Here is a 19338-nt window from a genome sequence, read left to right as displayed (position 1 = left end):
ATGATGCCACAAGCTTGGTGCACCTATCTTTGGTCAGTTTTGTCCATTCCTCTTTGCAGCACCTCTCAAGTTCCATCAGGTTTGATGGGGAGCGTCGGTGCACAGACATTTTCAGATCTTTCCAGAGATGTTCAATCAGATTTAGGTCTGGGCGTTGGCTGGGCCCCTCAAGGACATTCACAGAGTTGTCCTGAAGCCACTCCTTTGATATCTTGTTTGTCTGCTTAGGGTCATTGTGCTGCTGAGTCTGAAATCAAGAGCGCTCTGAAGCAGGTTTTCATCCAGGATGTCTCTCGACATTGCTGCATTCATTTTTCCCTCAGTCCTGACTAGTCTCCCAGTTCCTGCCGCTGAAAAACATCACAGCATGATGCTGCCTCCACCATGTTTCACTGTAGGGATGGTGCCTCCTCAAACATGGCGTCTGGCTTTCACACCAAAGAGTTCAATCTTTGTTTCATCAGACCACAGAATTTTGTTTCTGATGGTCTGAGTGTCCTTCAGGTGCCTTTTGGCAAACTCCAGCTGGGCTGCCATGTGCCTTTTACGAAAGAGTGGATTCATCCATTTTGGAATAAGGCTGTAACAAAAATGTGGAAAAATTGAAGCGGTGTGAATACTTTCTGGATGCACCATATATTCAGCTAAAGAAGTAGCAAAACATTTTGAAAAACAAATCTGCCTTTACTATTACTCACCTCTGTAAATTATTGTAAATTAAAGTAAAATGCTAGTTTTATGAGAAAAAGAATTGTAAATTTCAGCGGAATTACCCAAAACTAAAACGATCCACCAAATAAACTCAGTTTGAAGTAGTTTTTTCCCCCAGTGACTGTTAATGATTTGTGTATGCTGTTTCTAAAATGAATTTGTTATATTTTACATTTAGCAATGTAATTATAATAATGTGTTGATTGTTGTCCCTACTCAGATTTATTTTCTGCAGCTGCCACTGGTTGTACCTAATAAAGTGGCTACTGAGCGCAGGCAAGTGATTTCAGAAAACAAACTTTCAACACAAATGCAAAACACCAACGGTGATGATGCCTGTTCAGCCGCATATCTTTTATTAATTCGCTCACGTTCTTTCACCTGTAAAAATCATGACTCCCCACTTTCATACCGGTTCAGTGACCCATCAAATCTCAAGATTCTGAATGAGTTTCAGTCTCAGTCCTGGATGTGCATCATCATGAATTGAGCAAAAAGACAAAGTAAAGACAAACGCTGAAAACATACAGCACGGCTGACTTCAGTGTGTGAACTGTGACAGACGGCTGACAGGTCGCAACTGTTCACAGACAAACACTTTCAGACACGTGGCGAGCAGAAAGCACACAGGAGTCCAGCTGGCTGCGTTCCATCCTGTCCTACCAGGAAATAAAATCTGTTTTGGCTCCAAGCCGAGCGGTCAGCCGACCTCAGCAGAATGCATCTGTCTATGAAACAGAGCTGATCAGCAGAACGTGAATCATCTATTGATTGAATCAATTAGAGGTAAAGTGGCTTTTAGGGAGTTTTCTCTAACAAACCCAGAGTGACACTGAAACAGAACTTTGAACTTCTTAAACATCTTGAGAATAAATCTGATGTGGCCAAAATGAAAGAAAATGTACGGTGGCCACAAAAGGCAACAACGCTACTCAATGAAGACTATGCCAGCAAATCCCTTACCAAAACATTTCTAGAAGTTTATTCGCAATATGCCTCTTTTAAACTAAAAATAAACATGCATAATTTCAGTTCACTTCAGATTATACTTAAAGTATGCTTTGTTTATACTGACAAATATACTAAAAAAATCGCTATACCTCTATATGAGTACTATATAATGAGGAGGCGTATCATTAAAGGTATACAGGAAAGTCTCATTATACTATACTATACAAATACAGTTATAAAAGGAATACACTCTAAAACGTAATTCAGTGGCTTTGTATATTTCACATTAAGAAACAGCGATACTGCCTTAATAAAATCTCTGAAACACATTCAATTGATTGAGTTGGATATACCAAATGAAATGCCTAAAAAATTAAGTAAATTTTATTTTAACTACATTTATTATTTAAGTTTTTTCATTGAAATAAATTAGCATTTGATTAACAAATTACATTTTTGAAATATCCTTAAATTGTTTGGTAACTTTCATTCAGAATATTTGGAAAGGACTACTTATACTGATCATTTTGACTTACATTTACCAATATCAAGTATATTTAAATGGTTTCACAGCGTTTTAATTTACACAATATTTGTAAGTGTAAAAATGTTTCACCAAAAAACTGAGTAGAGCACAGTTAAGGTTTTTAAGAGTATAGTTTGCACCATCTGTCATGCTTAGTTATCATATTACAGGGTAACATATGTTATATGTCATAGAATCCAATGGATATCGACATTGTTTGACCTTTACTGTGGACACAAAACATTCAACACACTCAAAACTATTCCATTTATGAATCCTATTAGCTTAACCAATAATTTTGTTCTATTTCTTATTGATTTTTTAAAATCTGCAGATATTTAGTGATTTTGATTTTGTATCATCCGGTCTTTTTCACTGTGACTGACAGTGATGTAGTTGTATTACATTACATACTATATTTACTATTTTTATTTACATTACATCCTGTTATATGCAGAGGTGGTGACCAAGTGGTTAGTTTCTATCAGTGCGGAGGGTTCCTGGTTCAAACCCCAACCCTGACACATTTCTCTATGTAACGTGGAGTGTCATCAGGAAGGGCATCCGGCATAAAACCTGTGCCAAATCAACATGCAGATCCACCTCAGACCTGCTGTGGCGACCCTAAGTGAAAAAACAAACAAACAAGGGAGCAGCTGAAGGGACTTACTTTTACACCATCCATTTTCACCTTCAGATTAACGGCCACAATGTCATACTTTGTTTTTATATATAATGAACCTTCATTTTGTTTTGATTAAAACTATTTTTAAATCTAGGCACACTTAAGTTATCTGTACAGTTGTAAATTAAAATCACCAAGTGTAGCGACCACAGGCTTTATGACAGCATGAAACATGACACGGTGAAATTGAGTCAGAAAGAGAACAGATATAAAAGCGGCGGTTACTTGACGGACATACGTGCACGCCATTATTCTCGTCATTACTGGCTGTGTGCCTGTTGGAATATGTGCGTCTTATCTCATCTCACCTAGTATTGGCGTCCAATGTGTGTGAGCTGGGTTGCCATGGCAATGAAAATATTAATCAGATAGTGGTGAGAACATTACAGACAAAACGGCGTTCTACAAACGGCAGTATGAGCTCGTCTGTCGACCCACTCGAATAAATAATAATTAAAACATAATAATAATCAACTTTCTTCAATGCGAGCATTAATTATTGCTGTTTAGTAATTCAACATGCTTAAGAAACATCAAAACACAAAGATCGCTCCTTAGTTGAGCTATTTTTAGCCATAGCAGTGAGGTAACCTCAGGTGCTGCCTGAAGGTCCGTCCACCTGCGTCCACTTCAACAGTTACTCCAGTACACACAGTCAATTTGGGCTGTTTTTTGTCTCCAAATGTAATATGGCTTTAATATGGTTTTAATTTGGTTTTTAAATCAAATTCTTGAATTTTGTGATCAACATATGTCCATTCCTACTTCTTTATAACCCACAATGTATTAAAAAACGTCTCAGTAAGACTGAGTAATAATAATTACATACCAAAGTGGTGTCTCTGATGTCACTTGGCTCTGTGTGTGTTCACACACAGAGCCGAGCAGGACTATTGTTCCACTGTGTGGCGCGCCACAGAAAAACAAACGTCCCTTCGTCAGCCTGCAGATCCGGTGTTGCTCACAGTGGGGCTACTAGTAGCGCTTAACTTAGCTTAGGTTACCTTAGCATAGCGCAATCCACAAACATGGCCAGTTCCACGCTTTTGGGAGACGAAAGAAAGAAGGAATTTTTTTCCTGCCTACGTCAATGGAAAGGACAAAATCTGTGGTTAGATCCTTGTTTTGAAGACTTTTCTCACGCTGTGCTGGACTTCACTTCTGTTGTTTGTACGAGAGGCACTATAACAAAAAAAAAAAAAGAAAACCTCTCACTTTCCTCCTCAAAACATTATCTTTGGGAAATGTGTCCACCTAATAAGCAACACTTGTCATGCGACTACATCCTCGCAAAACACACATTTTAACCATTTGATGTATTCACCGTTCAAGTCCACAAAAAACACTAATTTCACACTGTAAAAAATGACGTCCCCCCGACCCACGTTCATTTTGCACGACTGACCTGAGATGATGTCACCAAAATTCAGATTCCTCACAGTTTGAGGTTTCTGAGTGTTTATCAGAGGCAGGTGAAATCAGTTTAGTTTCCCCATATTCATGACTTAATTTCTCATGGGATATGGCACCACAAATAAAATGAAATAATTAATATTTTTATAATTCTTTACTTATTTAGAATAGTCAGCTCATTTGACATTTTATTTACTAGTGATATGCACTTTAAACACTTTGTGTTGGGAAGGCTCAAGGTCATTGGGGTCAAAGATCAAAGTATAGTTACACACCACTCTGATATGCATAAAACCTGGCACACGTATATAGATGGGCTCTGGAACTGCCCAGGTAAGATCAAATGTGCCAAAGGTCAATCATTGATGTCACTGACGCTAGGGTCAAGGTCTGTCTGACTGATTGCTGATAGACTCCTCCCAGGTTTGTAAAAGAAGGTTGGCCCTGAAATTGCCCTTAAAGAATTTGTTTTGTTGAGGTCAGGGACTTTGATTTTCAACCTTCTGTGAACTACAGGAGGCACAGACTTGGGTGGACTGTGGAATTACTCTGGTAAGGTCAGCCAGAGGTCAATCATTTAGGTGCAGGTCAAGGTCACTGGGGTCAAATGTCAGACTGGCTTACTTCCATTACCTAATGGGGAAAAAAAATAAGATATAAAAGCAAATTATTCCAACTATGCAAAAAGAAAGATGATGAAGGTGCAAACAGGCCTCAGCAGCCAGCGCAGTGCACATGATGGTGTACACATAATGTGCACAAAACATCCAAAACCATGCTGATTGTGGAAACGTTTTAGGAAATAGAAAGCGAGCGCACTCCCCCTGTTTTACAAATGGTGCCACGGAGGCCGAGGAAGAAAGTAAAGGTCCAGTTACAGTCGGAAAGATAAAAACATGTGCACAACAAGAACAGAGAAAAGACTGTGCACCAATATATGGCTTAAATATTAAAATTATTCATAACAAACTACATTTAAATTAATGCAATTTGATCTACTATTATTAAAAGTCATGAACTGCTTTTGATATATCATATTACAAATATATATAACAGCATTGGCTGATGAATGTTTTTGCTTCATTTACTGTCGGACGATACGATCACCACGGAAATATTTGTTATATTTGATACTGTGTTTCACGCATGGCTTTATCTGTAGTATGTACAGTGGTCTGCAAATAAACCGTCCATTCGCTGGCCGCTAAAACCGCACAATGAAGCGATTTCAAAGTGGCCACAGTTCAGGGCTGCGATTGGTTCAGACTCTTTTCCCTGATGCGATCCCGACGCTGGGAATAGAAATGGCTGACACTTCCTACAGTTACAGCATATTATTCAAGACACAAAAACATGTAAACTCACACACTCTGACGCAGACGACAAATCTGGACAATAAAATGTAAATGAGAAAAAAGCGTGAACGAAAAGATCCTAAATAAAATCAAAGTGCGGCAGTACAACAACACATACGATTGGTCTTTTGGAAAGCTGAGGCGTTATCTGACAGCGAGCTGATGGAAGGAGGCAGGCGGGCAGCCTGGGTGGAAAAACAAACAGGTCATAGTCAACTGCAAAAAAAAAAGACGAGTGAAGTACAGTTGACACACTGACTGAGAACCAATGGATTAATTAAGAGTTAAGGCTTGAACAGGACAAAAGTGACAGCATGTTTTGGTGTTTACGTACACTATGGCTTTTGTTCGCTCAAGCTGCCTGCAGGCCAAAGCCGATTCACGACTGGGACACAAAATGGCAGCAACACAAAGGCCACTAGAGGGCACCGTGACATCCAGCAGATGCTGGTGTGCGTCCCTCCCGAAGCTTTAGGCGTTAAGGTGGTTCAGTTTTCACTAGAGCCGTTTCCTCTTGAAGTAGTCGGCGTACTGTCCACCTAAACCCTGCGAGTGCTGCCCGATGTAGGTGCCTTCTGATGATGTCACTTCCTGCACCGCCAGCTGAGGGTACTCCCGTTTATGGCCCCTTGTGTGGTTCTGAAGAGAAAGAATTTATCCAAAGTTATTATAGGTAAGAATTAAATTGTATCGATTCTTCAGTAATGTGTAAGAAATTACGCAAGAAGAAATAGAAGAAAACAAACACTTTTTATAGGTTTCTACAGAATATAAATTCTAAAACTTTGTGGTTTCCAAAAGAAATGTTTTCTACTTAATTCATGCCTGCAGTCTAATAAAAAACTAGACATGCACACTATAAAATGCACAAAAACTAAAAAACAATAAATGTCTTTATCTTGTCACTCAACAAATTAAAAAGGCAAATAATGAGGACAAAGTGTTTGAACATTGGTTAACTTTGATGCACTACATAAAAACAAAAACAAGTTTGTTCTTTTTTTATGCAGCATACCACAGACCTGTGTGCCACCTGCTGGACATTCCTGGGATTGTTGCAGGGAATAACCTTATAATCACATGGTGATTATACGGTGGTTGAAGTTACATGTGACTTGAAATGAGTTTGTCGGTTTCTTTCATTTCCACAGCCTCGGCCTGATGGCCACCAAGGTCACTGCTGCTCCTCTGTTCCATCAACAAGCCTCATCACCAAAAATACATATCTTATAAAACTGGGTATTGTGTGTGTATATGTATGCATGTCTGCCTGTGACTGACCTATTGCTTAGCAACAGTAACCATGGCAAACCACACCCCTCCTCCCACGTCCAAGTTACATCCTCACGGATAGATCGCTTGCAAGAAGACATGTCCACCGTCCACTCCTCATGCACTGAATACAGGCGCAATTGCCGGCTGCTGATCCGCACACTTTCACCTTCTTAAGTTCTCTCACAATTGTGGCACGTTAATAAAGTCGATTAACTCCTGGAAATAATGTCTTCTGACTTTTTCCAGTGTATCAAATCCATTTGCATGTCAGTCTGTAGCATCATGGACCCAACGTCTCGCTCTGCACGCAAGGTTTCTTTCTCTCTACGTGCAACAACGCAGCCGTGATGAGGCAGCAGCTTGTCTCCTGCTGTACGTCTGGAAACGTGCCGTTCATGTACTGTTTTGAGAACGGTGCGCATTTCCACAATGTCAAAAAAAAGTGGACAGAAAAAGGGGCAGAAAAATAGCGGTGAGGGTTACATACGTGGCAGTTAGCAAATGAAAGCAAGACTAGGAAAGCAACCACACGCAATCACATAACAGGCTACACAGGGACTACACCAAAGCTGCACAATTTCCAGCGTACTCCATACGCATCACAACGCAACTGTATGTAAGCCTAGTGTGAAAGGGGCTTAACAGACTCTGGGTGTCTGTCTGGAGCATCATGTGAAAACCAACAACTTACAACCTGTTAGTACCCCTATAAACACAAGATAAAAGCTCTGTCAAGTATCACATAGGACTCTGTATTGGGTGGTGATGAGAACATCCTGCAGCACTGAGTGAGTAAAGGTGGGAAGCTGGATTCAGTCCCTCCGTGAAGAAGTTTTTTTTTAAATTGTGGAATGTGGCGATGTCTCGGCTGCGTCTGTTTGTTTGTCTGTATATGTGTATATTTAAGTTTAACCAAGTAAAGGTCTTGGGAGGAGAGCAAGAAGAGAGACGACTGTGGAGGCCATCTGTACAAACAAATCAGAATCTTTCTGTACAGAAGGCTTAGCTCCAGCGTCTGGATCCCGCAGACTCGCATCATCCTGCTCACTTTTTTAAAAAGACTCCAACCAAGAAGGCAAAGAGAAAAGTTCAGCTCAACTGCCAAATTCTCAGACGGAAAAAAGTCTATAGTAATTAGATAAAAGTAATTCTGTCACATAAACTATCCACATTTTTTCACTACAGATCCGATTCCGATACCTGAACTTGGATATCTGCCAATACCGAACTATTCCGCTACCAGAGTTTTGTTTGCTTTAATATTATTGTTGATTTTATATGAGGATATTTTGTATTCCCAGTTATACAGCTTCATAATGAATGATGCTAATGATGCTTAGAGGAGGATTTTCTTTAAAAGGAGACCTGAAAGTTCAGCCACAATTTGCCAGGAGGTACATCTAAGATGCAAGCCTAGATTTGATGTTTTGGTGAAAGAATTAAGTACTTTTACTTATTTTTATAGACTTAAAAGAGAAAAGACAGCGCTCTCTCTCTCTCTCTGTCTGCCTCTCTCTCCTTCTCAATTTTCAATTTCATTGGAGCTTTATTGACATGGGAAATATATGTTTACATTGTCAAAGCAAGTGTTACAGTAAAAAATACAAATTAAATCCTCTGTCTCTCTCTCTCTCTCCCTCACTCACTTTTTTCCTGCTAACAGCAAACTTTGAACTTTTTGGAAACATGAAGCCTTTCAACTGTAAAATAAACCATAAATTTCTAAATCTATCATGAGCTATGCTCACGCAAGAAACTTTGGATTACTACTGAAGGAATTTGATGGAGTTTTTTCCCATTCAGCGGATAGAAACTCTGTTCAGCTGCGCTCTGAGCTGCGGTTTCATAGTATTTCACAGCCTCGGGATGCTGAAGCGGCTGATTTTCAGCACACATGTTCAGCAACAATTCAGTTAATTTTTCGGAGAATCCGTGCTTAGCGGCACAGGCAATTTGAACCTCAGAGTGGCAGCAACACTACTCCTCAACTGTGGAAGAGACCTCTCTAACAGCTTGTCTTCAATTCAGGAAACCCTCCCCCCACCCCCAGGTTGTATTGGTATTTTCCAATACTTAAATTATGCTGGTAGATACCGATAGTGGATTGGATCGGCCCCATCCTTACTCGAGGACCAGCAGCTGCTACTTCTCCCCTCATCACAGTGCTATCACACACCAAGGGTCAAAATATCCCATCTTGCACCACTTCAAAAAAGTAATCTACAGTGACTTGTCTCCATCCCTTTATGCAGATAATTACATAAAATGCAATGACAGTTATTCCAGATCAGTTTCAAAAATATGTAAACTCCTTCAATAACTATTTCTGCCACCAACCAACAGAGGGTGACCTTTAACCTGGAGTCTACAGGTCATTGTGCTGCATACACTGTGTTGAGCTTTGTGATGTCATAAGTCCATTATTTTGAAATGCCAGGGAAAAAAATGTAAATAAATAGGGTTCGGGTAAATAAATGTAAAGAAAGCTGGTCAGTCAGAGCTGGATGAGCCTTAAAATGTAACCAAATTGAAACCAAACCAAACATGAACAAAGTTAATTAATACCCAGAATTAAAGGGAAAACACTGAATCAGCTTTGTAATTATTTTCCACAGTAACACAGCATCATCAAACTAAAAAAAAAAAATAAATAAAAAAAATTATCAAACATACCAAAAAAGAAAAAAAAATCTTTAGTGGGTTATCTTCACTCACGTAGTAGTAGGTATTCCAGTCTGTTGCGGCAGTGTGTGTGTGTGCCACAGGATTTGGTGCAGATGCTGCTGGGTGTGGCGCCCCGAGGAACCCAGGCATTAACGGCAGGGTGCTGTAGGCAGGGAGCATGGTGGCAGCTGGAAGGACGGCTGGTGGCGGAGGCGCACCGTTACTGACAGCGTGCAAAGACACTCCGAGAGACTTGCACACGTCCACCTCCTGAAAACAGACACACAAAGACGTCTTGTGGTTACGCAACCAGGATGTTCCTGTGCACGGATGCGTTTCCAGAGTCTGGCTGATAGCTTCAGGTATGGGTCCCCTGCAGGTAAACACTGCCAATCCCGTATGTTCAGTCCTGCTAACGTGTCTCTTCGCTCCTCCTCGTAAAGGAAAGCTTTTGTCTTCACAGAGCACACACCACTTTATCCTGCATTCCTCATCATTTTCTCTCACTCAGTTGTCTTCTTTTCAGGCACCGTCCACACTGGAACAGATTTAGGTCTACTGGCATAAGTTTTGAATCGTTTTTGCATTTCATCCACAGGTAAACTGCATTTTAGGCGGCCGAAAGCGATTGTATTTGAAAACGGGACCCAGAGTGGGTAAATCTGAAAATGCTGGATTTGCATCTCCATGTGCACAAGCAATACGGAATGTTTCAGAAAGGATTACATCACAGCACCACCTGTCTAACCACAGCAGTTCATAATTAATCACTTGATGTTGTTATTAATAATAGTGCACTTTTTTTTTAAATGGCCGTAGCTTGAAGAATCTCACAAACAACTCTCATGGAATGTGTTAGTATATTAATAGGTACATTAAAGCTTATGTGGACTCTTGACGACTCGAGCCATCAAGGGAGCCATCAGGAGAGGCTTCCGTCCCATCATTAGGAGGGACAGCTGCCCTGTCATTAGGAGGGTGCTAACTAGAACACAATGGGTGCTAATTAGAGCTATTGTTTAGTCACTAGCCTGTAGCAGTCGGCCTCTCGGTAGGAGGGGTCTGGTTAGGTTAGAAAACTCCAGCTTTTGTTGGCTTCTGTTTTATTCTTCTCTACAAGAGTCAAGACAGACGTCAGACTACCAGAGCAAGAATTTTAGCTGAGGAAGCTTCTGTGATTTGAAGCGAAACGTCCTCACGTCAAGCAACCCAGTCCAGTTGAAGATTCAAGCTTCTCTACTAAGATGATGGGTTGCCTAAGTAATGGGCCCCTTTGGTATAATACTTGTAAATAATCAGTTTTATTGCTAGTATTCTGGAGACAAAAAAAAAAGTTTATGTGAATTAAACAGCAGACGATTCTCTTTTCTTGCCAAGAGCACTCTACAGCAGGTTTTCATCCAGGATGTCTCTGTACATTGTTGCATTCATCTTTCCCTCAATCCTGACTAATCTCTCAGTTCCTGCTACTGAAAAACATCCCCACAGCATGATGCTGACACCACCATACTTCACTGTAGGGATGGTGCCTGGTTTCCTCCAAACATGACGCCTAGCATTCACACCAAAGAGTTCAATCTTTGTCTCTCGTGGTCTGAGAGTCCCTCAGGTGCCTTTTGGCAAACTCCAGGCAGGCTGCCATGTGCCTTTTACAAAGGAGCGGGTTCCGTCTGGCCGCTCTACAATACAGATCTGATTAGTGGATTGCTGCAGAGATGGTTGTCCTTCTGGAAAGTTCTCCTTTCTCCACAGAGGAATGCTCGAGCTCTGACAGAGTGACCATCGGGTTCTTGGTCACCTCCCTGTTGGATGTGAACTTCTTCCATTTTCAGATGATGGAAGCCACTGTGCTCATTAGGACCTTCAAAGCAGCAGAAATGTTTCTGTAACCTTCCTTTGTGCCTCAAGACAATCCTGTCTCAGAGGTCTACAGACAATTCCTTTGACTTCATGCTTGGTTTGTGCTCTGACATGCACTGTCAACTGTGGGACCTTATATGCTGACAGGTGTGTGCCTTTCCAAATCATCTCCAATCAATTGAATTTACCCACAGGCAGACTCCAATTAAGCTGTAGAAAAAGCTCAAGGATGATCAGTGGAAACAGGAGGCACCTGAGCTCAATTTTGAGCTGTGTGGCAAAGGCAGTGAATACTTGTGTACATGTGATTTTTTTTTTTTAATAAATTTGTAAAAATCTTAAAAAAGAAAAAAAAAAACTTTTTTCACATTGTCATTGTGGGGTATTGTGTGTAGACTTTTGAGGGGAAAAAAATAATTTCACCCATTTTGGAATAAGGCTGTAACATAACAAAATGTGGAAAAAGTGAAGCGCTGTGAATACTTTACGGATTAATCGTACTTTTTGAACATCATGCAGCCTTCTCTCTCTCTCTCTCTCTCTCATTTTCTTCATTCATCAGCTCCTCAAGATACTCCCTCCACCTGTGCAACACACTTTCCTCGCTTGTCAGCACATTTGCATCTGTATCCTTTATCACCTTAACCAGCTACACACCCTTTCCAGCACAAACATTCTGTCCTTCTCCTTCCTCAGCATTCAATCTCATCTACAGCTCGCTATACAGCCTTTTTCTTAGCCTTTGCCACATCTCTTTACAACACCACATCCTCTTGTACTCCTGTTTACTTTCATCATCTCTCTGAGTTTCCCCCCATTCTTTTTCTTGAACCTCTTTCTCCTTAAACTTTCCTGTATATGTTCATTCCACCACCAAGTCGTCTACTACTCATTTATCCGGGCTTGGTACTGGCACTCAGAATGCACTGGCTGTACACCCCATGAGGACGAGTTAATGAACAGATGGTGGTTTGGAGGTTAAAGTCACAGTCTTGGTTTGAGTTTATATTGCTGTGTGGAAAGTAGTATAACAGTACAAAGCATGTACCTTGCTGACATAAGCCTGGCTGGCCGTTGCAGACTGGGAGTAGTACTGAGTGACCGCCTGCATGTAGGAACTGTAATCTCCATATGAAGACACAGCAGGAGTCTGGAACACAAGGACAGTCACTGTTGATTGTTTTACAATATTTCAGAAAAACAAGACAAAATAAAACCAATGATGCAAACATCACTGTGATGGTGAAGCATTTTCATTTTGTGAACCCATATTGTGGAACAGTGTACCGGCTGATAATAGGCCATCAAGTTGAACTCAGGCTTTTAATTCTAGACTTATGATTCTGTTCCTGACTGCCTATAACCAGTCATTTTGGGGAAAATCTTATCTTTTTGTATGCAATATAATTTTCTGTATTTGCTTATTTATTATTATTACTACTACTATTATCATTAACAACTCTGTTTTCGGCCTCCTTTAGCAGTAATGGTACTTGTAATAAGTATAGCTTATTCGTAGCTTTGGAGGCCAGGCTGGGCGAATTGGAGACTCGGCTCCGCACCGTGGAAAATTCTACAGCTACCCAGGCACCTGTAGTCGGTGCAGACCAAGGTAGCTTAGCCGCCGTTAGTTCCCCCCTGGCAGATCCCGAGCAGCTGGGAAAGCAGGCTGACTGGGTGACTGTGAGGAGGAAGCGTAGCCCTAAACAGAAGCCCCGTGTACACTGCCAACCCGTTCACATCTCTAACTGTTTTTCCCCACTCGACGACACACCCGCTGAGGATCAAACTCTGGTTATTGGCGACTCTGTTTTGAGAAATGTGAAGTTAGCGACACCAGCAACCATAGTCAATTGTCTTCCGGGGGCCAGAGCAGGCGACATTGAAGGAAATTTGAAACTGCTGGCTAAGGCTAAGCGTAAATTTGGTAAGATTGTAATTCACGTCGGCAGTAATGACACCCGGTTACGCCAATCGGAGGTCACTAAAATTAACATTAAATCGGTGTGTAACTTTGCAAAAACAATGTCGGACTCTGTAGTTTTCTCTGGGCCCCTCCCCAATCGGACCGGAAGTGACATGTTTAGCCGCATGTTCTCCTTGAATTGCTGGCTGTCTGAGTGGTGTCCAAAAAATGAGGTGGGCTTCATAGATAATTGGCAAAGCTTCTGGGGAAAACCTGGTCTTGTTAGGAGAGACGGCATCCATCCCACTTTGGATGGAGCAGCTCTCATTTCTAGAAATCTGGCCAATTTTCTTAAATCCTCCAAACCGTGACTATCCAGGGTTGGGACCAGGAAGCAGAGTTGTAGTCTTACACACCTCTCTGCAGCTTCTCTCCCCCTGCCATCCCCTCATTACCCCATCCCCGTAGAGACGGTGCCTGCTCCCAGACCACCAATAACCAGCAAAAATCTATTTAAGCATAAAAATTCAAAAAGAAAAAATAATATAGCACCTTCAACTGCACCACAGACTAAAACAGTTAAATGTGGTCTATTAAACATTAGGTCTCTCTCTTCTAAGTCCCTGTTGGTAAATGATATAATAATTGATCAACATACTGATTTATTCTGCCTAACAGAAACCTGGTTACAGCAGGATGAATATGTTAGTTTAAATGAGTCAACACCCCCGAGTCACACTAACTGTCAGAATGCTCGTAGAACGGGCCGGGGCGGAGGATTAGCAGCAATCTTCCATTCCAGCTTATTAATTAATCAAAAACCCAGACAGAGCTTTAATTCATTTGAAAGCTTGTCTCTTAGTCTTGTCCATCCAAATTGGAAGTCCCAAAAACCAGTTTTATTTGTTATTATCTATCGTCCACCTGGTCGTTATTGTGAGTTTCTCTGTGAATTTTCAGACCTTTTGTCTGACTTAGTGCTTAGCTCAGATAAGATAATTATAGTGGGCGATTTTAACATCCACACAGATGCTGAGAATGACAGCCTCAACACTGCATTTAATCTATTATTAGACTCTATTGGCTTTGCTCAAAAAGTAAATGAGTCCACCCACCACTTTAATCATATCTTAGATCTTGTTCTGACTTATGGTATGGAAATAGAAGACTTAACAGTATTCCCTGAAAACTCCCTTCTGTCTGATCATTTCTTAATAACATTTACATTTACTCTGATGGACTACCCAGCAGTGGGGAATAAGTTTCATTACACTAGAAGTCTTTCAGAAAGCGCTGTAACTAGGTTTAAGGATATGATTCCTTCTTTATGTTCTCTAATGCCATATACCAACACAGTGCAGAGTAGCTACCTAAACTCTGTAAGTGAGATAGAGTATCTCGTCAATAGTTTTACATCCTCATTGAAGACAACTTTGGATGCTGTAGCTCCTCTGAAAAAGAGAGCTTTAAATCAGAAGTGTCTGACTCCGTGGTATAACTCACAAACTCGTAGCTTAAAGCAGATAACCCGTAAGTTGGAGAGGAAATGGCGTCTCACTAATTTAGAAGATCTTCACTTAGCCTGGAAAAAGAGTCTGTTGCTCTATAAAAAAGCCCTCCGTAAAGCTAGGACATCTTTCTACTCATCACTAATTGAAGAAAATAAGAACAACCCCAGGTTTCTTTTCAGCACTGTAGCCAGGCTGACAAAGAGTCAGAGCTCTATTGAGCTGAGTATTCCATTAACTTTAACTAGTAATGACTTCATGACTTTCTTTGCTAACAAAATTTTAACTATTAGAGAAAAAATTACTCATAACCATCCCAAAGACATATCATTATCTTTGGCTGCTTTCAGTGATGCCGGTATTTGGTTAGACTCTTTCTCTCCGATTGTTCTGTCTGAGTTATTTTCATTATTTACTTCATCCAAACCATCAACATGTTTATTAGACCCCATTCCTACCAGGCTGCTCAAGGAAGCCCTACCATTATTTAATGCTTCGATCTTAAATATGATCAATCTATCTTTGTTAGTTGGCTATGTACCACAGGCTTTTAAGGTGGCAGTAATTAAACCATTACTTAAAAAGCCATCACTTGACCCAGCTATCTTAGCTAATTATAGGCCAATCTCCAACCTTCCTTTTCTCTCAAAAATTCTTGAAAGGGTAGTTGTAAAACAGCTAACTGATCATCTGCAGAGGAATGGTCTATTTGAAGAGTTTCAGTCAGGTTTTAGAATTCATCATAGTACAGAAACAGCATTAGTGAAGGTTACAAATGATCTTCTTATGGCCTCGGACAGTGGACTCATCTCTGTGCTTGTTCTGTTAGACCTCAGTGCTGCTTTTGATACTGTTGACCATAAAATTTTATTACAGAGATTAGAGCATGCCATAGGTATTAAAGGCACTGCGCTGCGGTGGTTTGAATCATATTTGTCTAATAGATTACAATTTGTTCATGTAAATGGGGAATCTTCTTCACAGACTAAAGTTAATTATGGAGTTCCACAAGGTTCTGTGCTAGGACCAATTTTATTCACTTTATACATGCTTCCCTTAGGCAGTATTATTAGACGGTATTGCTTAAATTTTCATTGTTACGCAGATGATACCCAGCTTTATCTATCCATGAAGCCAGAGGACACACACCAATTAGCTAAACTGCAGGATTGTCTTACAGACATAAAGACATGGATGACCTCTAATTTCCTGCTTTTAAACTCAGATAAAACTGAAGTTATTGTACTTGGCCCCACAAATCTTAGAAACATGGTGTCTAACCAGATCCTTACTCTGGATGGCATTACCCTGACCTCTAGTAATACTGTGAGAAATCTTGGAGTCATTTTTGATCAGGATATGTCATTCAAAGCGCATATTAAACAAATATGTAGGACTGCTTTTTTTGCATTTACGCAATATCTCTAAAATCAGAAAGGTCTTGTCTCAGAGTGATGCTGAAAAACTAATTCATGCATTTATTTCCTCTAGGCTGGACTATTGTAATTCATTATTATCAGGTTGTCCTAAAAGTTCCCTAAAAAGCCTTCAGTTAATTCAAAATGCTGCAGCTAGAGTACTGACGGGGACTAGAAGGAGAGAGCATATCTCACCCATATTGGCCTCTCTTCATTGGCTTCCTGTTAATTCTAGAATAGAATTTAAAATTCTTCTTCTTACTTATAAGGTTTTGAATAATCAGGTCCCATCTTATCTTAGGGACCTCGTAGTACCATATCACCCCAATAGAGCGCTTCGCTCTCAGACTGCAGGCTTACTTGTAGTTCCTAGGGTTTGTAAGAGTAGAATGGGAGGCAGAGCCTTCAGCTTTCATGCTCCTCTCCTGTGGAACCAGCTCCCATTTCAGATCAGGGAGACAGACACCCTCTCTACTTTTAAGATTAGGCTTAAAACTTTCCTTTTTGCTAAAGCTTATAGTTAGGGCTGGATCAGGTGACCCTGAACCATCCCTTAGTTATGCTGCTATAGACGTAGACTGCTGGGGGGTTCCCATGATGCACTGTTTCTTTCTCTTTTTGCTCTGTATGCACCACTCTGCATTTAATCATTAGTGATCGATCTCTGCTCCCCTCCACAGCATGTCTTTTTCCTGGTTCTCTCCCTCAGCCCCAACCAGTCCCAGCAGAAGACTGCCCCTCCCTGAGCCTGGTTCTGCTGGAGGTTTCTTCCTGTTAAAAGGGAGTTTTTCCTTCCCACTGTAGCCAAGTGCTTGCTCACAGGGGGTCGTTTTGACCGTTGGGGTTTTACATAATTATTGTATGGCCTTGCCTTACAATATAAAGCGCCTTGGGGCAACTGTTTGTTGTGATTTGGCGCTATATAAAAAAATTGATTGATTGATTGATTGATATTTTGGTGTTTTATTATCTGTTACTGTTGTTTTGTATGTATCATTTGAAAAACTTATATATTTAAAAAGAAAAAAAAACTAAATTATTATAAATATTAATTATCTGATTTTAAAAAGTCAGTGCAAACAAGAATGTTCAGTAGTGATATTTAAGTGAAGATGTGATTTTTCTACCACAGCATTAGTTTCTTCTTTTAATCCCCATTTTTTCCTCTTCCTCTTTTTCTTTGTGGAAAAAACACTTCGCTGGGCAGCGGATGGATTCAGAAGCATCCATGCTTCATGCACTTAGTCTTAAAATGTTCCAAGGAAAAGACAAGAGGATCGAGAAATCAAAAAGATATTTGGGCAAACGAGACACTCTTCCCTCAGGTGAGTTGTCTGGCATGGTGCCTCTTTCTGATGATGGCGTCCCTGGATCAGCTGATAACTTCACTGACAACTTCTCTGCAGGGTTTTCCTTTTCCATGTTCCTTGGAGTGATAAATGATAATAATAGAAGCAGCACACAGTTGCCACCAGTGGAAACACTCCAATTTGTATTATTTGGTTGTCAGTCATCATGACAGGTGGTGACAAGTTGAACCAGTGTTATTTGATCATTGTGTAGTTTGTGTAGTAGAAGCCAGTGTGTTAAATTATCCAGGCAGATTGTGTGGCTCCTGCACACTGGCTAAAAAACATTTTGTTACATATCATTCCTTTAGTCTCACCATTTAACATAGCAGATTCTCAAAAATCAATGTGACATGCCAGAGAAGGCTCGCTCCAGGCATCTAAATTTCCTGTCTTGAAAGCAGGTTGGTGTAGATCAGCAGAGGGCGACATTGCACTGGCGGAGTTCGGACGTTTGGCAACGGTCCATTGACTTACTATAGGATGTATTTCAGCTTTCACTAGTAAAGGACAGGTGCATTGGTAGCATACTCCACGGAGCAGTAGCTTTGCTTTGTAAGCTGATCACTGACTCAACGTTTGAGACGTCATGTGACGTACCCTATATTAAACTTGCACCAGTAGCAAGTGACACGATTGCGTCACTTGCTACTGGTGCATCGTCGAGACAAGTTTGACATATTATTTACATTTCTACATATTTCTTCATGCCCAAGTGATCCAGAGGAGGTGGTGCGTCCAGTCAAGCCTCTGATGTTAGCCGGCTAGTAACAGCTTACTAGCGGATGTGATGTAGTGGTAGCAGAGCTGACCTTTAAGTATGAGCATTGAAGTTGAAAATTTTCTGGAAACACAATGAACATCAACATTACCTGACTGGAGTCTGGCGGGCCTCGGCACTGTTTAACGTTGATCAACTTTTCACTCTCTGTTAGCTAATCGTCAGAGTGTGAATGCAACATAAGGTTTTCCAAGATATGGACAAGGTTTCAAGCTATGACCTTCTGGGATGTATATCTGAGAATGGGCCTTAAGTGTTCAGTGTATTTATAAAGGAGCAGATTTTTGTTTGCATTTTGCATTCCAATAGGGATACACCTGTACGTTGAGTGCGTCGAACTAGCATCTTTTTTCAGCGATAGCACTGAAGGTCACGTGACTATATCTACCTGACACAATAAAAATGTATTTGGACTCAAAACACCACTGGCATTCTGAAATAATCCAAGTAAAATATGAAGGTTCTATGTGAAAATAAAACCAATATGACAATTAAACAAAAAACAAATGATCATAAAAATAAATATCTTGACAAGACGCAAGAGGATGAACTTCAACCACAGTTAACATGTCCTACTTCCACCTAGTTAATGAAAAAACATGAAATACAAACGGGGCTAATAATACACCAGGTGGGGTTTGATAATTATCTGTTTGTGTTGTTATGATGTAGTTTCAAAGCTGCAACCATCACAATGGAGATGCGATTAGTTTCCGGGTAACATGAGGATGGAGGAGTGAGACACTGCGCGTTCAGAGCTTCAGAAAGGGGCTCGGAGATGGAAATCAGAATTTACCGTTGTTTGGTCTTTGTAGTCTGTGGCTGCAGTCTCCTGTGCAGCGGCAGTGTTGTAGGTCTGTGACTGTGCTGCGTGGTAGTGCTGGTACCACTGCTGCATCGCCTCCTACAACACAAACAGACACACAGCAGTCATTA

General features: G+C 40.7%; 1 protein-coding gene across 1 annotated transcript in view; it reads right to left on the bottom strand.

Moving 5' to 3' along the window:
- Positions 1-5113: 5113 nt before the first annotated feature.
- raver2 (ribonucleoprotein, PTB-binding 2) overlaps positions 5114-19338 on the bottom strand; it is a 359833-nt gene continuing 345608 nt past the window's right edge. Inside the window, exons 13-16 of the mRNA XM_034179562.1 lie at positions 19199-19306; positions 12489-12590; positions 9632-9850; positions 5114-6280 (exon numbers count right to left, since the gene is read on the bottom strand). Of these exons, the coding sequence (XP_034035453.1) occupies positions 6140-6280; positions 9632-9850; positions 12489-12590; positions 19199-19306 (570 nt within the window). The 3' untranslated portion in view covers positions 5114-6139. The remainder of the gene's footprint in view (positions 6281-9631; positions 9851-12488; positions 12591-19198; positions 19307-19338) is intronic.

The sequence above is a fragment of the Thalassophryne amazonica genome, chromosome 10 (genome assembly GCF_902500255.1).
Source record: "Thalassophryne amazonica chromosome 10, fThaAma1.1, whole genome shotgun sequence".
In the NCBI taxonomy this organism is placed as follows: Eukaryota; Metazoa; Chordata; class Actinopteri; order Batrachoidiformes; family Batrachoididae; genus Thalassophryne; species Thalassophryne amazonica.
The sequence above is the reverse complement of the archived record's forward strand: the minus strand, read 5'-3'. Positions and strand labels throughout refer to the sequence as shown.